Here is a 20,242-nt window from a genome sequence, read left to right as displayed (position 1 = left end):
TACTGGATTTTGTTTCTGAGGTTAAGGAAGTTTGGCTTCCTTTCTGAAACCTTTGATATTCAAGAGTGGGTGTTTTATTGCTCCCCTGAGATAAATTCCTTAGAAAGATTTGGCGGGGGGAGGGACCATGACAACCTTTTTAGCATTGCATGTTCATTATCTGACCACCGACTAGCTTGGAGTGAGGAATTGCACTGGCAGCATCACATAGTTATTCTTGTTCCTTACCCTTCCTTTAAAATGAAAGTATTTTGGGAGGATAAATATTTAAAATTTGTGTTTTAAGTTGTTTCTTAAGTTGATTTTTCAGAAATCGAAGAGAAAGCAAAAGATTTAAGGTGAAGGTTTAGAAGTCTTAATGAAAGGATTTATCTAGTCAGGAAGGGCTTGTGATATGTTATTAGAAATAACAATTTATTTTTATTTTTATTTATTTATTTTTTCTTCCCCCCAGGTGATTCATGGCAGGGGACGTGGAAGGGTTTAGCTCCTCCATCCATGACACCAGTGTCTCTGCTGGATTCAGAGCACTGTATGAGGAGGGATTGCTTCTTGATGTCACACTTGTCATTGAAGACCACCAATTTCAGGCCCATAAAGCCCTGCTTGCCACCCAGAGTGATTACTTCAGGATTATGTTCACAGCTGATATGCGAGAACGAGATCAGGACAAAATCCATTTGAAGGGTCTGACAGCTACAGGCTTCAGTCATGTTCTCCAATTCATGTACTATGGAACTATTGAACTGAGTATGAACACTGTTCATGAAATCCTTCAGGCTGCCATGTATGTCCAGCTAATAGAGGTGGTAAAATTTTGCTGCTCTTTTCTGTTAGCCAAAATCTGCCTAGAAAACTGTGCAGAAATTATGAGACTTCTGGATGATTTTGGTGTAAACATCGAAGGAGTCAGGGAAAAATTGGACTCCTTTCTGCTAGAGAATTTTGTGCCGCTCATGTCCAGACCTGACTTCCTGTCATATCTGAGCTTTGAGAAGCTCATGTCTTACTTGGATAATGATCACCTGAGCAGGTTTCCAGAGATAGAGCTGTATGAAGCTGTTCAGGCCTGGCTGCGCCATGATAGAAGACGCTGGAGGCATACGGACACCATCATTCAGAACATCAGGTTTTGTTTGATGACACCATCCAGTGTTTTTGAGAAGGTTGGTGCATTTGAAAAGCAATAGACAGGATTCAGCATTTAGCTAGGGCAGCATGCCATTAAATAGGTAAGATTCCCAAACCAATTAGGAAGAATGAAAAGATAGCATTTATTTTTCTAATAAGCCCATAGAAGACACATGTCTAAAAGTATTGTCGTCTGATTATTAGACAGTACAGTGTCTGGAGACCAGGTGGGTTTACGATACATGTTTTTAAGCGGTTTCATATGGCAAGGACATTTTACAAATAAGGTCACTTGTACCAAGTTTTAATTCAATCGTTATTACTATTTTCCACAAGTTGCTGCTTGCTTTCCAAAGGTTTTAGAGCTGCATACAGTATGTAGGGCATATGTAATGATAATTGTTATCAATATAATCAAAACATAGTGACTGTAGATTTTATGTGTTTTAAATACAGATTTTTAATTATTTATTTATTTACAAATGAAAACTAGCATCTGCTGTTAAATCTGCGGGGTGTTTTTGTTGTTGTATCTTCTGCTGTTACACAGCTGTTGGAAATAAGCCCTGATCCTGCAAAGTTACACATGCATTTGGTTCTACACAAGGCACATAATACAGTCAGAAGTTATTGTCGGTGTGAAATGTATTGATTGACTTTACATACCAGAGGAATCTTTGTAACATGATCTGAAATTCAGCTGATCATTGTATGTATTAAGAGGTTAAAAGAGAACTTGGTTTTTCTCCTGTTATGTTGAAGAATAGACGAAAAAACCCTTTTCTTTCTAGGTCCTGAGAATCTCTGAGTATTTGTCAACAGTAGAGAATTACAAAACTTTGGAAGCAGCTCTCTGGCAGTCTAGTGACAGTAAGGGTGTTCAGGTTGGGAATTACTGAAACTCTGCTGTTTGTTTTAACAATGTTCATTTTGTGTGGTAAGATACAACTATTTTTCACTTCTCGATGAATTAATAGGGTTTAAGACCCTGTGTTTTTGTTGGGCTTCTTACTAATTAATTTCCTATATGTTTTCACTTTGGTATATAGTGAATATATAGATAGGGTTGTATTGGTCTTGGTGGTTTTAAGGGATACTGGCTCATTTAAGCAGCAGTGCTTACACTTATTTGTATTTTAAATTATAAAAGCTATTAATTACTTCAGAGACTAGTGAGTTTTTATATTTTGGATCTTTTTTGTTTGTGTGAATTGAGTAGAGGAAGTAATAATACGTAGAATATATTTATGATCCTATATTAGCCTATAGACATAAAATAAATACCTAAACGTATTTTAGAACAGTAATGTTTATACTGAGTTAAAATATTTCCAACTTGAAAGAGATGAACTCTGCAAGATACTGTGTAGTGTCTTTGTTTTAATAACACTTTAATGTTGTTATTACATCATTTAAGCCCTTCAGTAGGAAGACGGATAGGATTGACAGCGTATTCTTAAGGTCACTCTAATAGGGTAGGAATCGTCTGAAAGAATCTGCTTCAGCTGTTAGAGTTTGTGGGATACAAGTTCAGGCATCAAGGTGTCTTCAGTTAAATTTCTCTAAGTGCAAGTGAAAAGTGTGTATTTGTCTTCAGCATTATGTTTGGGTGTAACTTCTGGAGCTGGTTTTGGTATCGGTGGCATAAATCCTGCATGCAGTCCTTCTCATGTTTTACCTTGACAGGTGCCAAGTGGCCAGCTAGGTACAGCTTCAGGAGAGAAGGTGTTTTCAGCATCACCGTTTATATACCCATGGTTATCTGTGAATGCCCTTTCCATTAATTGTGTGTGGGAACAGGGGTAAGCCAATGCAGATTCTGGAGTGGGACAGTTCAGCCGAGGGAGGAAGTGGAGCTAAATAAGTATGTCATTTGTTGCTGCAGCTAGGAATGTATTTGTGTTTTGCTCTGGCCAGAAGGCATTGAGTAATACAGCATGACAGCTGACAAGGGACAACTGCAGTTGGAGCCAAGATCAAAACATAGACAGAAAACCACACTTTTGTTTTTTTTTTTAATAAAAGAGCGTGTCTGTTAACTGTTCTGGAAGTAACCTGAGGAGAACTCTTTTCTGTGTGTAGAAGGGGGAAAATATTAGTAATACTGCTCTTTTTTTTTTTTGAGATCCACAAACAGAATTCACCCTTTTCCTGAAGCCAGCACATACTTAAAGCTTGTGTGAATGTACCGAATACAATCTGAAGCCGACTCTTACGGTTCAGCGAACTCTGTATTCACTATACACTGGCTGGCTTGTCATGTGTACTCTTATGTAACCTTTATAGTACGCATTTTGAAGGTGCCTGTCATTTTAGTATGTAAATAACTTATATAAATTAACTTTGCAAGCCACAGTAAGAATACTGTTGGCCTCTTAAGCCATTTTATTTCTTACATCATTTTTTGGAAGAGGTTTACAATCTGTGTGGGATGGTGTGCCCTTTTAAAAGGGAATTGATGAGCAAATCTAGATTTATACCTTGAGGCTGATGTATATTTGGACTGAAGGTGCAGGCTGTTTGCTTACTTTAAACAAACAAGAGAGAAAAACGGCTTCTGAAGTATGAATAGATACTCCTTTTGTTCCACAGCCCTTAAAATGGATGTACATGTAAGAGGGAAAATGGAAAGGTAAATGAAGTAAGGATTTGGAGAATAGCTGGAAAGTAAAGGCAACGTGTATAGAGAGGAGCACAGGTTCCACAATCTGTGTTACACTTTCTTTTATTTTAAATGTATGCATGGCTCTTTAAGTCTTGAGGAAGGTTGGAGGTAAAAGTTAGAGGGTGTTTCTTCTAGATCATTGAGTTCATGTCTGTGTTACTGTAGGAAACCATGTCAGGATTTCCCGTCATAGACTGATTAAATTCCAGTTAGTTTCTGTGTACAACTTAGTTTGAAGTGTTATTTCAGAACCTCTGTCCTTGACATCCAAAGGCTTTTTTGGTGTCCAGTCCGAGGGTTTGTTATGGCTAGCTCATGCTGACTGATAAATTCCCAGCTTAAATCAGAAACTAAGTAATCACTAGGTGCACCTAAAGCTTCTGCTTTAGAGGTAGGATGAATAGCATGTCATCTTTGAGTGTGTGCTTTCCTGTGCCTAGAAAATAGTAACTTTTGAAAAGATGTCATTGTAATTTTATGTCATTGTGACTTTACCTTTGATGAATTTGGTGGATTTCTCTCTTTTTTTTTTTCTCCCCTCATTTACTTCCATATCTAGTCATTCATATGTATCTACTTCTACAACTTTGATTGCTGAAGCTTAGAATAAGCAATACCTAGTGGATGAGGTTAGTGGGCCCGTCTTATAGTAAATAGATGCTGCACTTCATATTTTTATGTCTAAAGGTTGTTGCTGAGTTGGATAGGTTTGCTAGCTGTATTTATTATGTCCTGAACATCTCAATTCTGGCTTATAGATAGTTGGCTCCACTCATTTGAGATTAGATTTTAGTTGGATTCCAGCTTGACTGTGGTAATTTCTTTTGCCAGTTTCTAAAAAGGAAGAGCAAAATACTCGATTTGAGGACATTGTTCTTGCTGCACAGAGGCTGTGTCGTCTTGTTTTTACATGGTTAGGCTGGAAGAGGGAAAGTGACTTGTAGCACTTGCAGAACAGCTGTTCAGAGCCCCATGCTGGGACTGATCAGGTTTGTACCAGCCAAAAAGGTGTCACTAAGTTTGTACCAGCCATGAGGTGTCACTAAGTAATGACCCATGCTAGAAAAAGTGAAAGTTGAGTACAGCAGCTTGTGCAATGCTATGTATGCTGATGTTTGGTTGCAAAGTAATTTTGGTTGGTGCTGTTTTAGACAAATAAGTGTGACTTTTTCTATTTGTCTGATTTTTGATCTGGAAAAACAATTGGATAATGTTTGTTGACAGGCTTATAATTGTGCTTAGGGTGTGGCCAGAGATAAGTAGATGTGAAAACAATAGAGATCCTAGTTAGTAGGATTGATGGATCTTTAGTTTTGATTCAGCTTCATCTGTTGTAAAACAGCAATTTTTTTTCAAGGAAGCATTTTCTATCTAGCTGTTGCAGACACCATCATTATTCATTGAAAAGGTGTAGCACAGCTTCTGTATTGAGTTGTTGCTGTTGAGTTTGAGTTGCATCATTTACACATTCAGAATTGGCAGTTTTAGAAAACTTAAGTAAGCACAATTTTATAACCTTTGAAATACTTCTCTGCTTATGTGACTAGAGATGGTAAGTCACATTATGAGCCATCCAGATTTTTCTGTGCGGTTTTTTTACCAGTTCCACAGAAGGAACAAAGCTAATATGTACCCAATGTAATAACCTGTTAAGATTTAGTTACCAGGTGTACAAATAATAGTTGTTTAATTTGGACATTTCAAAAGTAGCCTTTTTTGTGGTTTTGAAAGCTTTATCTTAAAAACCCAAGTAACAAAAATACAAATAGAGTAATAGCTGTAAATGATTGGGGGGCGAGAGGGGGGCGACATGTGCTAAAGGCAGCAAAGCTATATACCAAAGTCAAATCTATGTTACAGAACATTTACCTCGTATGTCATTGCTCTTCCTGCAGTTTATTAATTTGCTTAATTATTGGGGTGGGAGGAGAGAAATTAAGATGATGAACATAACATAGGATACATCTGGTCAATTGTGGGGATCACCTTTCATATTAGAAACCGATGTCTTATATTTTTGGCTTTACTTTTTCATAGAATATAGAGGGAAAATCTGAAACTTGCATAGCTGCTGCAACTAAATAGTATAGCATTCTAATACAGCAGAAAAATAGGTAATGATTAATAGCTGCATGAATTTGGAAAGCCAGCAGTTTTTACTGAGTTTTTCCACTGATACAAAATGAAAAAGAAAAAATGCCCATTTACTATGGCAGGAGGGATAGTGGTGATTTTGGTGAATCATAGAATTACAGAATGGTTTGGGTTGGAAGGGGCCTTAAAGATCATCCAGTTCCAACCTCCCTGCCATGGGCAGGGACACCTTCCACTTGACCAGGTTGCTCAAAGCCTCATCCAGCCTGGCCTTGAACCCTTCCAGGGATGGGGCATCCACAGCTTCTCTGGGCAACCTGTTCCAGTGCCTCACCACCCTCTTCAGGAAGAATTTCTTCCTGATATGTAATCTAACCCTCCCCACTTTCAATTTAAACCCGTTTCCCCTTGTCCTGTCACTACAGGCCCTTGTAAAAAGTCCCCCCCAGCTTCCTTGTAGGCCCCTTCAGGTACTGGAAGGCTGCATTAAGTCTTGATGGTTTTGGTATTGACTACCTCAGAGGTGAGTGGAGAGGTGGATGGTTTTGGTTATTTTCTTCATCATCTGTTTTTGTGGAATGACACATCTGATTTTGGTTATGCTGTTCCCTGTCCGTGTAGCTAAAAGTCTCACTGTGAACCACTCTAACCGGTAGATGATGCAATGAGATAGTTCTCATTGGCATTCTCAGGGGAGCTCTTGCTGTGTCCCAGCAGAACCTCTGTAAGGAGGTTTTGTCCGGAAAATTGAAGAGAAAGGATTGGAAAGAATGTAAAGCATCACATAAGCAAAGCTTTAGCACTTGGATTAAATTGCTTTTTTACAGTAAGACTGGGGTTGGTAAGGCAGTCCAACTGAAACTTTGAGACCCTTCAGCAAGATAGAATAGTCTTTAAGCTTGGAAAATGCTATGAAGGATTTGTATTTTTTTATCAATTCAGAGTTGATGATGTACTCTTGAGAATGCACTTATTTTACTTCAGGGTTCATCGTGGTTAGTGTACATTTCCATCTGTTTTGGGTGTTTTGCAGAAGCATTTTGTGAGTGTTCTCTTGAATCGAGTAGGTTGGTAATTAGGTATATGTTCCTTCCAGAGCTTCTCCATTTGAACCGAACAGGAAAATCAGTCTGTTGATTAAGCACTTAGGTCTTTGTTGATAATTACTTGTTGCTACTTACAGGTAATGGTAGGAGCCTACTTCTAAATGCTGAGGGATTTCCTTCAGCGTATTTTGGGTGTCAGACAGGAATTGCCACAAAAGGCTTGCTGAAGGCTGTGTTCTTTATCTCCTAAAACTAAAATATGTGCACAGCTTATGGTTGTGTTTTAATGCCTAAACAACTAAATTTTAATGCTTCTTTTTTTAATCATTATACACATAAGTAAATAAAGTATTGCAAAATTATTCAGAATTGTAGGTGTTTGAAGGGGTTTCCGTACTATTGGTTGAATAAGACTTTCAAATAATTCTGGAATATTTGACACAGATAGCATGTGAATGTGGGCACACTGACCTGCCTTTGCCTTGTCTTCATCTGCATCAAACAAGCATGAGCAGTCTGCCAACTTTCATATAGGCATATATTAACATTTCTCCTTAGACCATCATGTGAGTCTCGGGAGAGGTACCGCTGCCGCGTGGCAGAGGTTGTGCTGGTGAAAGGCAAGATGCTAGAGACACTGATGTTTTTCCTCAACAGCAAACTGTAGGAAGCCTCAAGGTAGTACCTTTTCTTATCAGAATTTAGACAGTCTACCACACTGTTTTGTGTTACTGTAAGAATTCCTAGTGTTTATATATTTTCATGTTCATCTCTTTAAATTGTCCTTGTAGATAGCTTCCCCTCAAACTTCAGCCTGAAGGAGTTGTTTATAACTGGTAGTTGCATTTACTTCTTGATATCTTTCTGGTTTAAGGATTGAGGCCTTGCTTTGGTGTTAGTGCCTTTGTCAAGATAATGATTAGTAAATTACTAATAGGTTGATTCCCTGTCCCTGAGAGTCTGTCTCTGGAATTAGAGATATTAGTTGTTTCCTTTTTCATGCTCTCATGGGTTGAGATATAGACTATGTGAAGGAGTAGAGTGGTGACGATATATGAGGCTTATTTTAATCCCAGTTTCTGGCTGGCATTTCAATTTCTAGATCTAAAGACAGAGTTGTAAATGTTGAGGGGGGAAAGAAAATCATTCTCCATCTCTGCCAGGCTTTGCTGGCATGCTTCACGTTGTAAGCATGTTGATCCTGTTGTCTTCTATAATCATCCAAGAAAACTTGAAATGCATACAGGTGGAACAAAAACCATAGAATCATAGAATGGTTAGGGTTGGAAGGGACCTTAAAGATCATGTAGTTCCAGCCCCCCTGCCATGGGCAGGGACACCCTCCACATTGTTTAGCTTTTTGTTTAATTTCAAAAATGATAGCTCCAGTTTGGGTATGCATGAAGTAGTTGTGCTGCTTTAGAATTTGAAAGTTACTTTTAAGGATAAAGTAACACATCCATGATTCTTTGTTATTTTAACTTACTGTTTCATTTTTTGTAACTTTAAGTCTTTCTATATTTTACCATTTTTCTGTGCCGTGGGTACTCTGCATCACCCCTCCCTAGTGTATTTTCTGGAATTTACGTTCAGTCTTTTCAGTCAGGCAAGGTATACGAGTTATTCTAACAAATGCCAGATGAGCACATCTCCTGTGTTTGTATGATATATTCTTTATTTGCAACACAAAAATAGGTCTGCTATTCCCCAGAAGAGTTGGGCTTTCTGTGGGTGTTTTAAGTACTGTATGGAAGGAAACTTTTTTTGCTCCATCATCACCCCTGGTAAAAATGGTAGAAGGAAGTTGGGTATTGCCCCGAGAATAACACATGCATTCTGCCTGTGACTGTCCTCTTCCCCCTCCCCCCCAAGCAAAGAGAAGTTGAACTTCTCAAAATAAAGTGGGGGAGAGAAAAACTGTAAATAAAAACATGACATCACCTTAACTCTTGAGCTGTGCGATGGTTTACAATGGTAGGTTAGTATTCAGGGTATTTTGAAAATGTGGTGTGTAAAACAGTCTCAAAATCTGTGTGAATCATGTTCAGTAGTGACAGTTCAGAAGGCTTAAAAATGTTTATCTGACAGCAGTATGTCTTAATTACTGTACAAGGAAGAGTAATGATTAAAAATGTGATGGTACGTGTTTATGGCAGAAGCAACTACTTTATTCACAAGAATGTTCATTTCCAAATTGCTTTTCATAACCCTTAGGTAAGCGGTGGTGGTGGATTTTGTCCCTTGGGAGAGGGAATAGGAGGAGGTGGGGAAACAGGTACTGAAAAAATGCTTCTGGTGTTATCTTATGGTTGCTTTGACATTTCAGAGTAGCCTGACATTTTTTCAGAGCATTGCTTTTCTTTTTGGAGCTGGTGGGAACTAAAGGCATTTGGAGTGTTTGAAAGCAATCCAGTTTTATGTGAAAGAAACTGGGACTTAGGCTCAAATCTGATAGAGGATTTGTGGATTTGGCAATATCTAGCAGGATTTGTGTGGTTTAGAAGTGTTACTCAGAATGCTGTGTTAGACCAGACTGTACAGGAAGAGTTGAAGCCTTTTTGAAGAGAATCTCACGGTGACCTGAGGGCTGCCTGGAGCTGGATTTATGAAAATGTTCAAGGCAGAGATGTGTTTTGGGATCGTCTCAGGACCGGCCTCAGGAACTTAAATTGGCGTAGATAGTAGGAGGGATTCTGGAAAGGTGGATTCCTACAGTCTCCCCACCCCAGCTCCAGTAAAAGTGAGCAGGGTTAGCTCTTTTCAAATCGAGATGGCACATAGAAGGAGCACTTCACTGCTGTGTGGTAACGCAAAGTTTGTAACTCTCACCTGGAAGAAGTGGAAGTTCAAACCTACCTCCACGATTTGCCAAATAAATGCACAACCAAAGATTAGATTGAGATAGATTGAGATGTTTTCCTCTGTTAAAGGCGTTTGTTAACATGGAGATTCACAGAGGGGAACCCATAAGGCAGCCTCCACGGCAAGTGGTTATTGCGATTACGTGTTCTGAAGGAAGAGGTTTGCGTACCTTCTGTTCCCATCCCAATTAATTAATCGTGTGAGCAGAGCCTAGCATTTGTGAATACCTGCTTGGGCTTGGCTGTGAGAATTCAGCAGAAATTAGACTAGGGTAGACCTTGATAAACACGGAAGGGTGTGTGGAATGCTTTTCAAAACTAGGAAAATAGTGCATTTTTAATTTAGGTGCTTCATGGATTAAGCCAAAGATGAACAGAGGCTTTTTTGGGGGAGAAGGAATAATGATTTTTAGACGTGGAGGTTTCACTTGTGCCTAATTCTGGCATAAATTGTGCATGTGAGTATTCTGCTGAAAATGTTAGTCATTGCTGTTAATCACTAAATTGCCTTCTGGATTTTTGGATAACAGTGCATTAGCTTAACCCTCCGTGCACAAATCCAATTGCTGTCAAGATTGCCTGAATGAAACCAAGTTATCTAATCTTCTAATGACACATAGTCATTTAGATTTTCTGGATTGTTTCTCTTGGTCAGAATTTTAATATCTTTTAAATGTATTCATAGGTAAAAACATCAGAGTTTTATCGATACTCCCGGCAGCTGCGACATGAGGTTGACCAAGCCATGAATTACTTTCATAGCGTTCACCAACAGCCTTTGATGGAAATGAAATCGAACAAAATTCGTTCTGCCAAACCCCAGACCGCAGTATTTAGAGGAATGATAGGACACAGTATGGTAAACAGTAAAATTCTTCTCTTGCACAAACCAAGGGTCTGGTGGGAACTAGAGGGTCCTCAAGTACCTTTACGACCAGACTGCCTTGCCATTGTGAATAACTTTGTGTTCCTGTTAGGTGGGGAAGAACTGGGGCCAGATGGTGAGTTTCATGCTTCATCCAAAGTGTTTAGATATGACCCAAGACAGAACACTTGGTTACGAATGGCAGACATGTCTGTTCCACGTTCCGAGTTCGCTGTTGGAGTTATCGGGAGGTACGTTTATGCAGTGGCTGGGAGAACCAGGGATGAAACGTTTTACTCAACTGAACGGTATGATATTACTGAAGATAAATGGGAATTTGTGGATCCCTATCCAGTCAATAAATATGGACACGAAGGGACTGTGCTTGGTAACAAGTTGTATATCACTGGTGGAATTACATCATCTTCAACTTCTAAGCAAGTGTGTGTGTTTGATCCCAGTAAAGAAGGGACAGTAGAGCAGCGAACAAGGAGAACTCAAGTGGTCACTAACTGTTGGGAGAACAAATGCAAAATGAATTACGCAAGATGCTTTCACAAAATGATTTCTTATAATGGTAAGCTGTACGTCTTTGGTGGTGTCTGTGTGATCCTGAGGGCCTCCTTTGAATCTCAAGGATGTCCTTCTACAGAGGTTTATGACCCTGATACCGATCAGTGGACTATATTGGCTTCCATGCCAATTGGTAGGAGTGGTCATGGTGTAGCTGTTCTGGACAAACAGATAATGGTTCTTGGAGGCCTTTGTTACAATGGTCATTACAGTGACTCTATTCTCACCTTTGATCCAGAGGAAAACAAATGGAAAGAAGATGAATATCCGAGGATGCCGTGCAAGCTGGATGGCTTACAAGTCTGCAGCTTGCACTTTCCTGAATATGTGTTGGAACATGTTAGACGTTGCAGCTAAACCAGAATGAACAACTCGGTGAAATACAAAAAGCTATACCTAATTTGTAAAAAAAAAAAACCCCAAACAAACAAACAAAACAACCCCACCAAAAACCAACATAAACCAGTTGAATTTCTTCAGAGACATTACCTTGTGTATAAAAGCAACTGCTAAATGCTTAAGAGAAACACGATGTACAGGGAAAGTATTTACTGAGTTTATTAGAAAAGCCATTGGTTGGTCTGATATTGTAAATGCCTTTTTTTTTTTTTTTAACAAACATAATTGTAAGTAGGGGAAAGAAAAATATATTTTTGAGTGTGGTTATTTTTCTGGTAATGTTTTATGTCCATAATACTCACTTCTCTCTTGTTTTTGTTATGGCCATTATACCACTGTGCTTCTGAAATCAGTTGAGTTAACAAAATCTTTGTGGAAGGAAGAAAGACTTTATTTTCATTTTCTGTTGAGCATCAAATCTCATCATCTATGCTGGGATACAACCACATTTAAAAGAAAAAACTGAACCATTTCTGTATTTTATGTTGTCTTTTCAATGTTTTTCCCATTAATTGCAAAGTGATTCTCAAATCTGCTGCGTGTTTTTGTTTCCCCTTACATATGTTAAAGGATAATCTTAATCCCTTTGCATGACCTTTTTCCTGGTTTTGTATAGTAGTTCCAGTAAATCTGCCAAAATACAAATTACACGTTTTCTACTAAATCGAAAATGAAACATTTTTATATTCGAAACACTATTTCTATGCTGCCTTCTTATTGTCTGCATTGTGTTTGTTGGTGAGTAAAAAATATATACACACACATGCATACACTGTAAAAACTGTATATAAATACATCTTTTTATGTGCAGTTACTATATTATATTTTAACTAGTGCACAGATTCAGCCATATCTGTCAAATTTAAGGTATAGGAGTATCCTTTAATGAGCTAAATAATTCAAAGTTCTCAAGTAACTGGAGGCCTCGTTTGGTATCAAAGTATCTTAGTATATACTGATTGATTCAGTAACTTTAAACTCTTTATATCGATGCTACATGATGATACGTTGGTAAGTTGTTATTATATAAATTATTTTTTAGAAAGTAAACCTATCTTACCTGAGCTTCCTTTATGTTTGAATGTGCTGCCCAGTTTAAATTTCTGTGGAAATGGAAAATGGAAAATGTCAATAGGCAAACGCTCAGCACTGCTTTGACCCACAGTTGGTTTTGGAACTGGATAAACTACAGTTTATTTTCAGTACGTTGCTTGTACTTGTACTTCAATACAAGTATTTTGTTTGTACTCGTATTGAGGTGGTATATTATTTCTAATTGTTGACTGCTATGAACTACTGTGTTTTGAAAATGTGGAGTTGAGTGGTTGGATGCTTAATACCACTTAAAATATTTCTTTTACAAAAAAAGCCTGCACAACTGTAGCTACTGACCTCGGAGTGCCTGAATTGAGATGTGTGGTCCAAGAGGGCTTTGAGTAGCTCCACTGTGTTAACTTGGAGATATTACTGACAGTAGATTGGTAAGAATCATCTGCCAAGACATAAATAATAAAAGTAATTACAGTCTGATTATATTTAATGATGTGAACTTAGCCACTTTTCCAAACCTCCTCTTTAGATTCTAGAAGTTGAAGGCTCACACTTAGTTCAGGTGTGTAGGGGCAAAATGCTGAAACATGCACGTGCATATTTTGTAAAATCTTATGCTGCTGTGTTTCACTTTAAGCAATGGACTTGACTTTATATGCAGCAGTGCTAAACTACTTTATTCAGCATCTTCCAGTCAGTAATCACTGTAGAAGAGGAATGTACAGTACTCAGGGAGTTAAAAAGAATGCACTTACTAAGGGACCAAAATCACCCTAAATTCCTTTTGTTAAAAATAACACCTACTTGCCTAAACTAGGTTTGAAATAATTGATAAAAGTTAAAACAACATGTAAAACTCCTCATACTTGTATTTCAATATTTTTGTAGTAATTATGTGCTGGGTTGAAATGTGAGGATTTGGAGCTATATGGCAAGTTGCCTTTTTTTTTCTTTTTACATTAGACAGGGTTTATTTTCTTTTCTTTCCCTGTGTTTTAACAGAAGGAGAGATTGTATGCCATCGTAGCTGTAGTTGTAAGTTACTTAGGCCAGTAGTGACTGGACCAAATATTGTTTCAGCCTTCTGATGCAGACTAGTTTCCAGTTAAATTTAAGCCTTTTTTAAATCAAAATTCATTTTACTGAAATAGAAATCTAATTTACTTTCTTAATAGCTTAATTTAAGCCACTGTGGCTTACACTGAACCCTCAGTGTCACTGTGAGACTTGTGTGCATATTACCCTGCATGGGTGCAGAGATAAACTGACCCCAGTAGGTGCTGGCAGTGTGCAAGTTAAAGGTTGTACTTTATGTAGTTCATGGAATATTCCAGCACACGGGCGCAAGAAAAAAAAGAAACAACAAGGTGTTTTTAATTGTTTTATTCTTTCTGTCACCAGCTCATTTCTCAAGAATTTTATGGGGCAGCGAAAACTAATCCTGCTTGAGAAGGCTTTCATGGGCAAGTTATGTATGGCATGGAGTTACTTCACTTCTATCTAGGGCCCATCTGGGGAATGGACGTGGTCCTGGATATCTGGTCTTCCATGATTCAGGTGTAGTAAAGAGACATGGCCAAGGCTATTAAAAGTACTGGTAAGGATGAGGGGGTGTCATATTATGTTGCTGAGTTTGCTTTTAAGCACCTTCTGAAATTCTGTGTGCTAAGCAACTGCCACTGAAGTCATGGGTGAGTGTTGACACTTGAAACATGAAGAACCAGATAATTTTTAGGTGCTTTGCTTTTAAGCTTGTATTTGTCTTCAGGTGCCCAGTTCTGAAAGAACTTGTTCAGGATTCTACTAGTAATTATCCTGTGAAATTTTAACTTGAACTGCTGGTTTCAGCTTCCCCGAAGTGTGTCTGGCTTGAGAAGCTGGCTCTAACCTTTCAGAGCATTAGGAATGATTGGAATTTGCTTGGAACATGTGAGGGTATGTGAGAATGTTCTGTTAATTTACATTTCTACTGTGCTTTTATTGTTTCAAACATGAAATATAAAATTAGTTTACATTTTCTTTTCCATTGCAGTGGGACTTTTGAGGCAGTTATTTTTGTTACTTTATATATCAGAGGGATATTTTTTTAATAATAATTGAAAGTTTCTCTTTGTGTTTGCTTTTAGTATTTAGTGTTTAAATAAAAACAAAACTGAACTGTCTAATAAGAATTGCCTATTACTGTCAAATTTTGAGCGTTATGACCAGACTAATAGGAGTTTTAAAAACATTTAAATGCCTCTCATTTGTCAAGGAAAAGGTAAGTTAGTCTTTGATTAGTAAGTTTGGGAGTGGGGTTTCTTCTATTCCTGCCCCACCAGTAACGGGATAACAGCAAATGTCATCTCACCCACCTATTTAAAATGCAATGTGTGAGCTGCTTTTAAACCTGCCTTTTCTTAAAAGGTGGACATAGTGAGTTAGGGTCCAGGGTTTTTTTTTTACATTTACAGCAAAAATGTATCAGCTTGCTATCTTAATTTAACAACTAGCTCCAGGAGGAAAGCTTGTTTTCAAATGTGCCAGAATGGACAGGTAGCACAGCGCTCCTGTAAAGTGGTTGGACACTGCCAGTTCCCATTCTGCGTGATGCTGTATCTGTTTTTAGGGAACAGGTAATTTTTTGCATAGTGCTGCATAAGGAAAAAAATAGCTTGTTGTTTTCCCCACAAAGTGTTGGTAGTACTATCACAGTGGGAGGTATTAGGTGTCATAAAAACCTTTTGAAAAGGTTACCTGCAGCTGGAGGGAGGCAGTACTTGATTTTACAAAGGCTCTGCTAGTCTGGAAAGCAGCGCTAGCGAGGGGCTGGCAGCAGCGTATGAGCTACATGGCCACCTGCGTTTGTTACTTGCCTTTGAAAAGCGTGGGTGCCCTACTTCCTGCAGCGTGGTAGCAGTCCCGCTGTAACTAGCTCTAAGGGTTTGTGACTTGAGCCTTCCTCTGGTTTCTGGGATTTGTAACCGTTTTTTCTTGAGGACCTCCCACCTTACAAGCCGAGGTGATGTGTTTTTCATGCTGATAAAAATATGGTACCTACTTGCGTCAGGGACGAAGCTTCACTTGGCACTCAGGAAGCAAAGGGTAAAATTCATCAGGTACAAATCGAAATCGGTTTAAAAAGAAAAACATTGCTTAACTCACTATGTCCATTCTTTTGCAAAAGGAGACTAAACATTATGTGGAGATGCTAACGGCTCTTTATTACTAAACTTCAAGCTTGTGCCAGCATTTATGACAGTCCTTTTAGAAATAGTTGTATTTGTAGAGCTATTTTGCCTTTTTAATATATTTTTCTTTACGCAAAAAAAAAAAGACAGTGAATTGGGCCTCTGATTCTTTTAACACCTCAAATGTGTACTTCACACAAGCAAGCAGTCCGACATAAAGAAAATTTAAAAACTGCAAGGTACTTCAAAAAGTGCGTGTGTTATTAAAACAGTGCTTAAGTGTTTATAGGTTTGAGGGCATCAAAGAAAGCGTCAGTATAAAAACCTACCTGGTGAAGTTACTTGAATAAGCGTGGTCCATCACGTGTGGCAGGGCTCACTGAAGGAGAGCGGGAAAGAGCAGAACTGGAAAGCACGTGTAACCTATTGAAAACAAAGCTCGCCGGCGTCCTGTAGCTGACATTTTGGTATTTTAATGTTTGTAAACCAATCTGAAGCTGCTTAAAATAAATACTAATGACTACTTTTGCATCTGCATTCTATTTCTGAAAGTTGGTGAGTAACTTTGAAACTTCCATTTGTGTGGGTAGACTTCATAAGACGCGGTTGTATGTGGCAGGTGGCAGAAAACCTGACTTGTTTTGAGCTGAGCTTTCCTGGATTTCCCTCTACTAACTTCTTTTTTTTTTCTTTCCCCTTCCCAAATTTCTATTAATGTTTATATAGTCTTTAAAAATTAACTTCCAAAGATCAATTTCAGATATCTTTGGCTTAATATTAAGTTGGTAGCTAGGGGAAAACCACTTCTTTTTGCAGGCGATAGTTTTTATTTATGGCTCGGGCAGAAAACCTTATTGTAAGTCTAGAAAATACAGTGTTAATGTAGGACTGTAAAGTTAGCTATATTTAGGGGGGCTTTTATTACCTCAGTGGGACCCACCTAACTTTTATGTCACTTCTGGGAACAGGTCAAGGGAAGAGTGAGCTATGTTTTTATTTTAAATATTTTTCCCTATATATTGTTATTTTTGTAGACCTTTTAAAAATAAATTATTATGTGCTGGAGAATGCAATTTCACTGTAGTATCCCACTTGACTCCAGTGTACAATATCAGATTGTTTGTACTGAGAAGAATGTATTTGATAAGCATTTGATAAGTTAACAGGAAAAGTTATTTTCAAACTGTGCTGTGTTTGTGCTAGCAATTGGAAATACTTTTCCTGCAGGAAATTAGAATTATATATATGACCTCATGTACATTTGGATTAACTGTCTAATGACTACCCTAGGGCTGCTATTAACTTCACTGAATAATTTAAGAATTGCCTCTTTTTAACTGTTTTAAAGCCTTTCTTCTTGTCTTTTTTTGGCTGAAGGTAATTTTCCCTAGCTATGGATACAGTATGCTCAGACTTGCATATGCGCTCTGTTCGGTTTTTAAACTGAAAAACATGTATAAAATGTGTATAAAGAAAAGTGTAAATAAAATATTTTTAATCTTTAAACACTCTGGTGTAAAATTTGTAATACTGAAGTGTAGTGGGCCTGGAATGCTTTCTACAGGACTTCAGAGTTTATTCGGTTAATCAACTCTTCAAAAATGCTAAGTGTTGCTATAATTCATAATGTTGCGTTAAAGTTATCCCACCAAGAAAAGTTGGATGTCCTTACATAGCATCAAGCACGTGTCTTTAGCTATATGTTATAATCATCTGAATTTTAATTGTTCTAGTGCTTTCATGCGTCTGCATTCAACATTGAACTGATGTTCCGAGTTGACTTCATCGTTACGTCTGTAGCTCGGTGTCAGGGCTTGGAGTTGGTGTTCGACCGTGGCCAGGAGAAGAGACTGTTCCCCGCTGTCGAGTACAGGGGGCTCAGGGCTGTGCGCCAACAGCGTTACCACACACATGGACCTCAAGGTGCCAGACATCCAGGTCATACTGCTTTACGTTTCCCGTAAAGAGGAAACTTCATTTTGTGTTTAAGTGTCAGAACAACATTCAGTACCAAGAAGGCGGGGAGAGGGGCAGGTAAAACAGAAGGTTATGGTCTTGTTTTCTCAAGCAGTCTGAGGAAAGCCTTCCTTGTCAGTCCCTTGCCACACTTTTCCTATTCTCTGCCACTATTTTTCAGCAACTCTCTTCCTGTCAAATCAAAGCCCCTGTTTAAAAATCTACTATCAAGAATGTTTGAAAATAACTGTGCTCTTTTTTTTTTTTTACTATTGAGTTCTGAAATAACATTTTAATTTTATTTAATAATCAGAATGACTTAAAAATTTATGTTCATGAAGTAACTTTCTTCCCCCACCTCCCCACCCACCCCCCCTTTGGTAACTTCACTTCATCCTACACGGAGTAGTATTATTTAATGGGAGAATGCTGTGGATGAGTTTGTGCTGGTCCCAGTGGGATGCGTCACGGGAGGAAGTGCCTCTTTTAATCATAGAAGAACGGTTTGGGTTGGAAGGGACCTTAAAGATCATCTAGTTCCAACCCCCCTGCCATGGGCAGGGACACCTTCCACTAGACCAGGTTGCTCAAAGCCTCATCCAGCCTGGCCTTGAACACTTCCAGGGATGGGGCATCCACAGCTTCTCTGGGCAACCTGTTCCAGTGCCTCACCACCCTCTCCATGAAGAACTTCTTCCTGATATCTAATCTAAACCTCCCCACTTTCAATTCAACCCCGTTACCCCTTGTCCTGTCACAACAGGCCCTTGTAAAAAGTCCCCCCCAGCTTTCTTGTAGCCCCTTCAGGTACTGGAAGGCTGCAATGTCTCCCTGTAATAGTGATGTCTCCGTATTTTTTTTGGTTCAAAAGGATACCAAAGATATTAGACTGATACAGTGGAAGAGAAGATGACAGCAGTGTTTTCACACTGTAAATGTTATTTACTATAATTTTTATCACCTTTTAGATTTCCCTTCTGTCTGAGCCAGGTTGTGTGTTTGGAAATACCTTTCTTCTTCGATGATACACTGGCTGACTTGAATTGCTTGTTAGCACCCCTGTAGTTGATTAGGAATCTCAAATAATGGTTCCATTATTTCACTAGGGAGAGCGCTCACATTTTAACTGGTTCGTAGTTGCTCATACCACATTCTTCACCTTTTTGGAATATGCGACCTTATTTTTTGGCAGTAGTTCAGTCATCTGTGTTCACTTGTGCTGTGTGATACAAAATTAATGTTTGTTTGGCAAAGAGTTTTTTCAGTTAATTCCTTCCAGGTTCCAGGTATAAGTAATCCGCCCTTGTTGACTTGAAATTCTTAATTTCACTGGATACCCCCCTTTCTTACAGATTGTGTTTTGGGGGTTTGGGGCTTTTTTTTTTTTTTCCTTTTCTGATTGTATCTGCTCCATAATATGGAAAGGAAAATTGTTGCTTTGGGTGTTGCACAGGTTCAGTATTAGTTCTGTAGCTTTTGAGGTCATAACATAATCACGGGCACATGATCCCCCACCCAGCCTTTAGTTTATCGAGTTTTACTGATGTTTCAGTGTCATCTTCTAATCTGAGTTCTTTTCTTGTCCAAGGCAACTTTCTTGGCATGTGCAAAATTACTGTCCTTTAAGTGAAAGGGTAGGGAATGTGTGTCAAGACAGCTTTCATTTTCTTGTGTTCATTAACACTTGCACTTTTACATTCGATGCTTTTGTTGCACTGACAGATTCTTTAAGTGATGTTTACAGGTAAAAATAAACTTCATCATGATCTCAAAGTACCCAGGGACTCTTCAGTCATCTATCCATTGGAATGAACACCAAAACTGAGCATCGCATGCTGCGTGCCAAGCCTTCTAGATTGTATGTATTCCTACAGTACTGCTGTGGAGTGCTTGACGAACTAAAAAGCCATGTATCTGATGTCTGTCAGTGTGCCCTGGTGATGTCACCTGTGGTGGCTGTTCTGTATTACAGGTAAATATTGCTCAGTTAAGTGGTGCTGAAAAAAACTCGTTTTATGAGATAGATGGCTTAAAATGTTGACCTTGTTTTAATTTTACCAAACGTATGTCTTTGGCCCAAACTGGCAGCCTCCATTCCCACACCCACTTCAGTCTGTCCATAGGCATGTTCTAAGCATTCGTTTGTTTGCCCCCTTTTTTTTTAATCACGTGGCTCATCTCATAAGTTTGAGCTACACCAACCATATCATTCTTTTTCTATGTGAGAATCTTTATCTCCTGTGATGAACTGTGTGTGTTACGGGTCAGTTTATGTGTATTTGAGTACTACTGATGAGACTTTCTGATTTTACCATCCCTTTGTCAGAGGAATTGCATAATGCTAACTGAAACCAAGCATTTCCCCCATGTTTAACATCCATAGTCTCAGGGGAGAGATTCCAAAGTGGACGATGTATTCCCCTTGTGTTTAC

The 20,242-nt window shown here is 38.6% G+C and overlaps 1 protein-coding gene across 1 annotated transcript; it reads left to right on the top strand.

Moving 5' to 3' along the window:
* Positions 1 to 446: 446 nt before the first annotated feature.
* Positions 447 to 11,649, top strand: KLHL15 (kelch-like family member 15). The gene is made up of 2 exons (XM_010161251.1): positions 447 to 1,166; positions 10,483 to 11,649. The coding sequence occupies exons 1-2, from the start codon at positions 462 to 464 to the stop codon at positions 11,590 to 11,592; spliced, it is 1,815 nt and encodes a 604-aa protein (XP_010159553.1). The 5' UTR covers positions 447 to 461; the 3' UTR covers positions 11,593 to 11,649.
* The last annotated feature ends 8,593 nt before the right edge of the window (positions 11,650 to 20,242 follow it).

Source organism: Eurypyga helias, unplaced genomic scaffold (assembly GCF_000690775.1).
Source record: "Eurypyga helias isolate BGI_N326 unplaced genomic scaffold, ASM69077v1 scaffold24240, whole genome shotgun sequence".
Lineage (NCBI taxonomy): Eukaryota > Metazoa > Chordata > Aves > Eurypygiformes > Eurypygidae > Eurypyga > Eurypyga helias.
The sequence above is the reverse complement of the archived record's forward strand: the minus strand, read 5'-3'. Positions and strand labels throughout refer to the sequence as shown.

What these genes read in the sequence shown, in the direction of transcription:
- KLHL15 (XM_010161251.1), top strand. Translation starts at nt 462, where the DNA reads ATGGCAGGGGACGTGGAAGGGTTTAGCTCCTCCATCCATGACACCAGT. An exon ending in CATCCAGTGTTTTTGAGAAG is followed by an intron (nt 1,167 to 10,482) that starts GTTGGTGCATTT and finishes ATGTATTCATAG; the next exon opens with GTAAAAACATCAGAGTTTTA.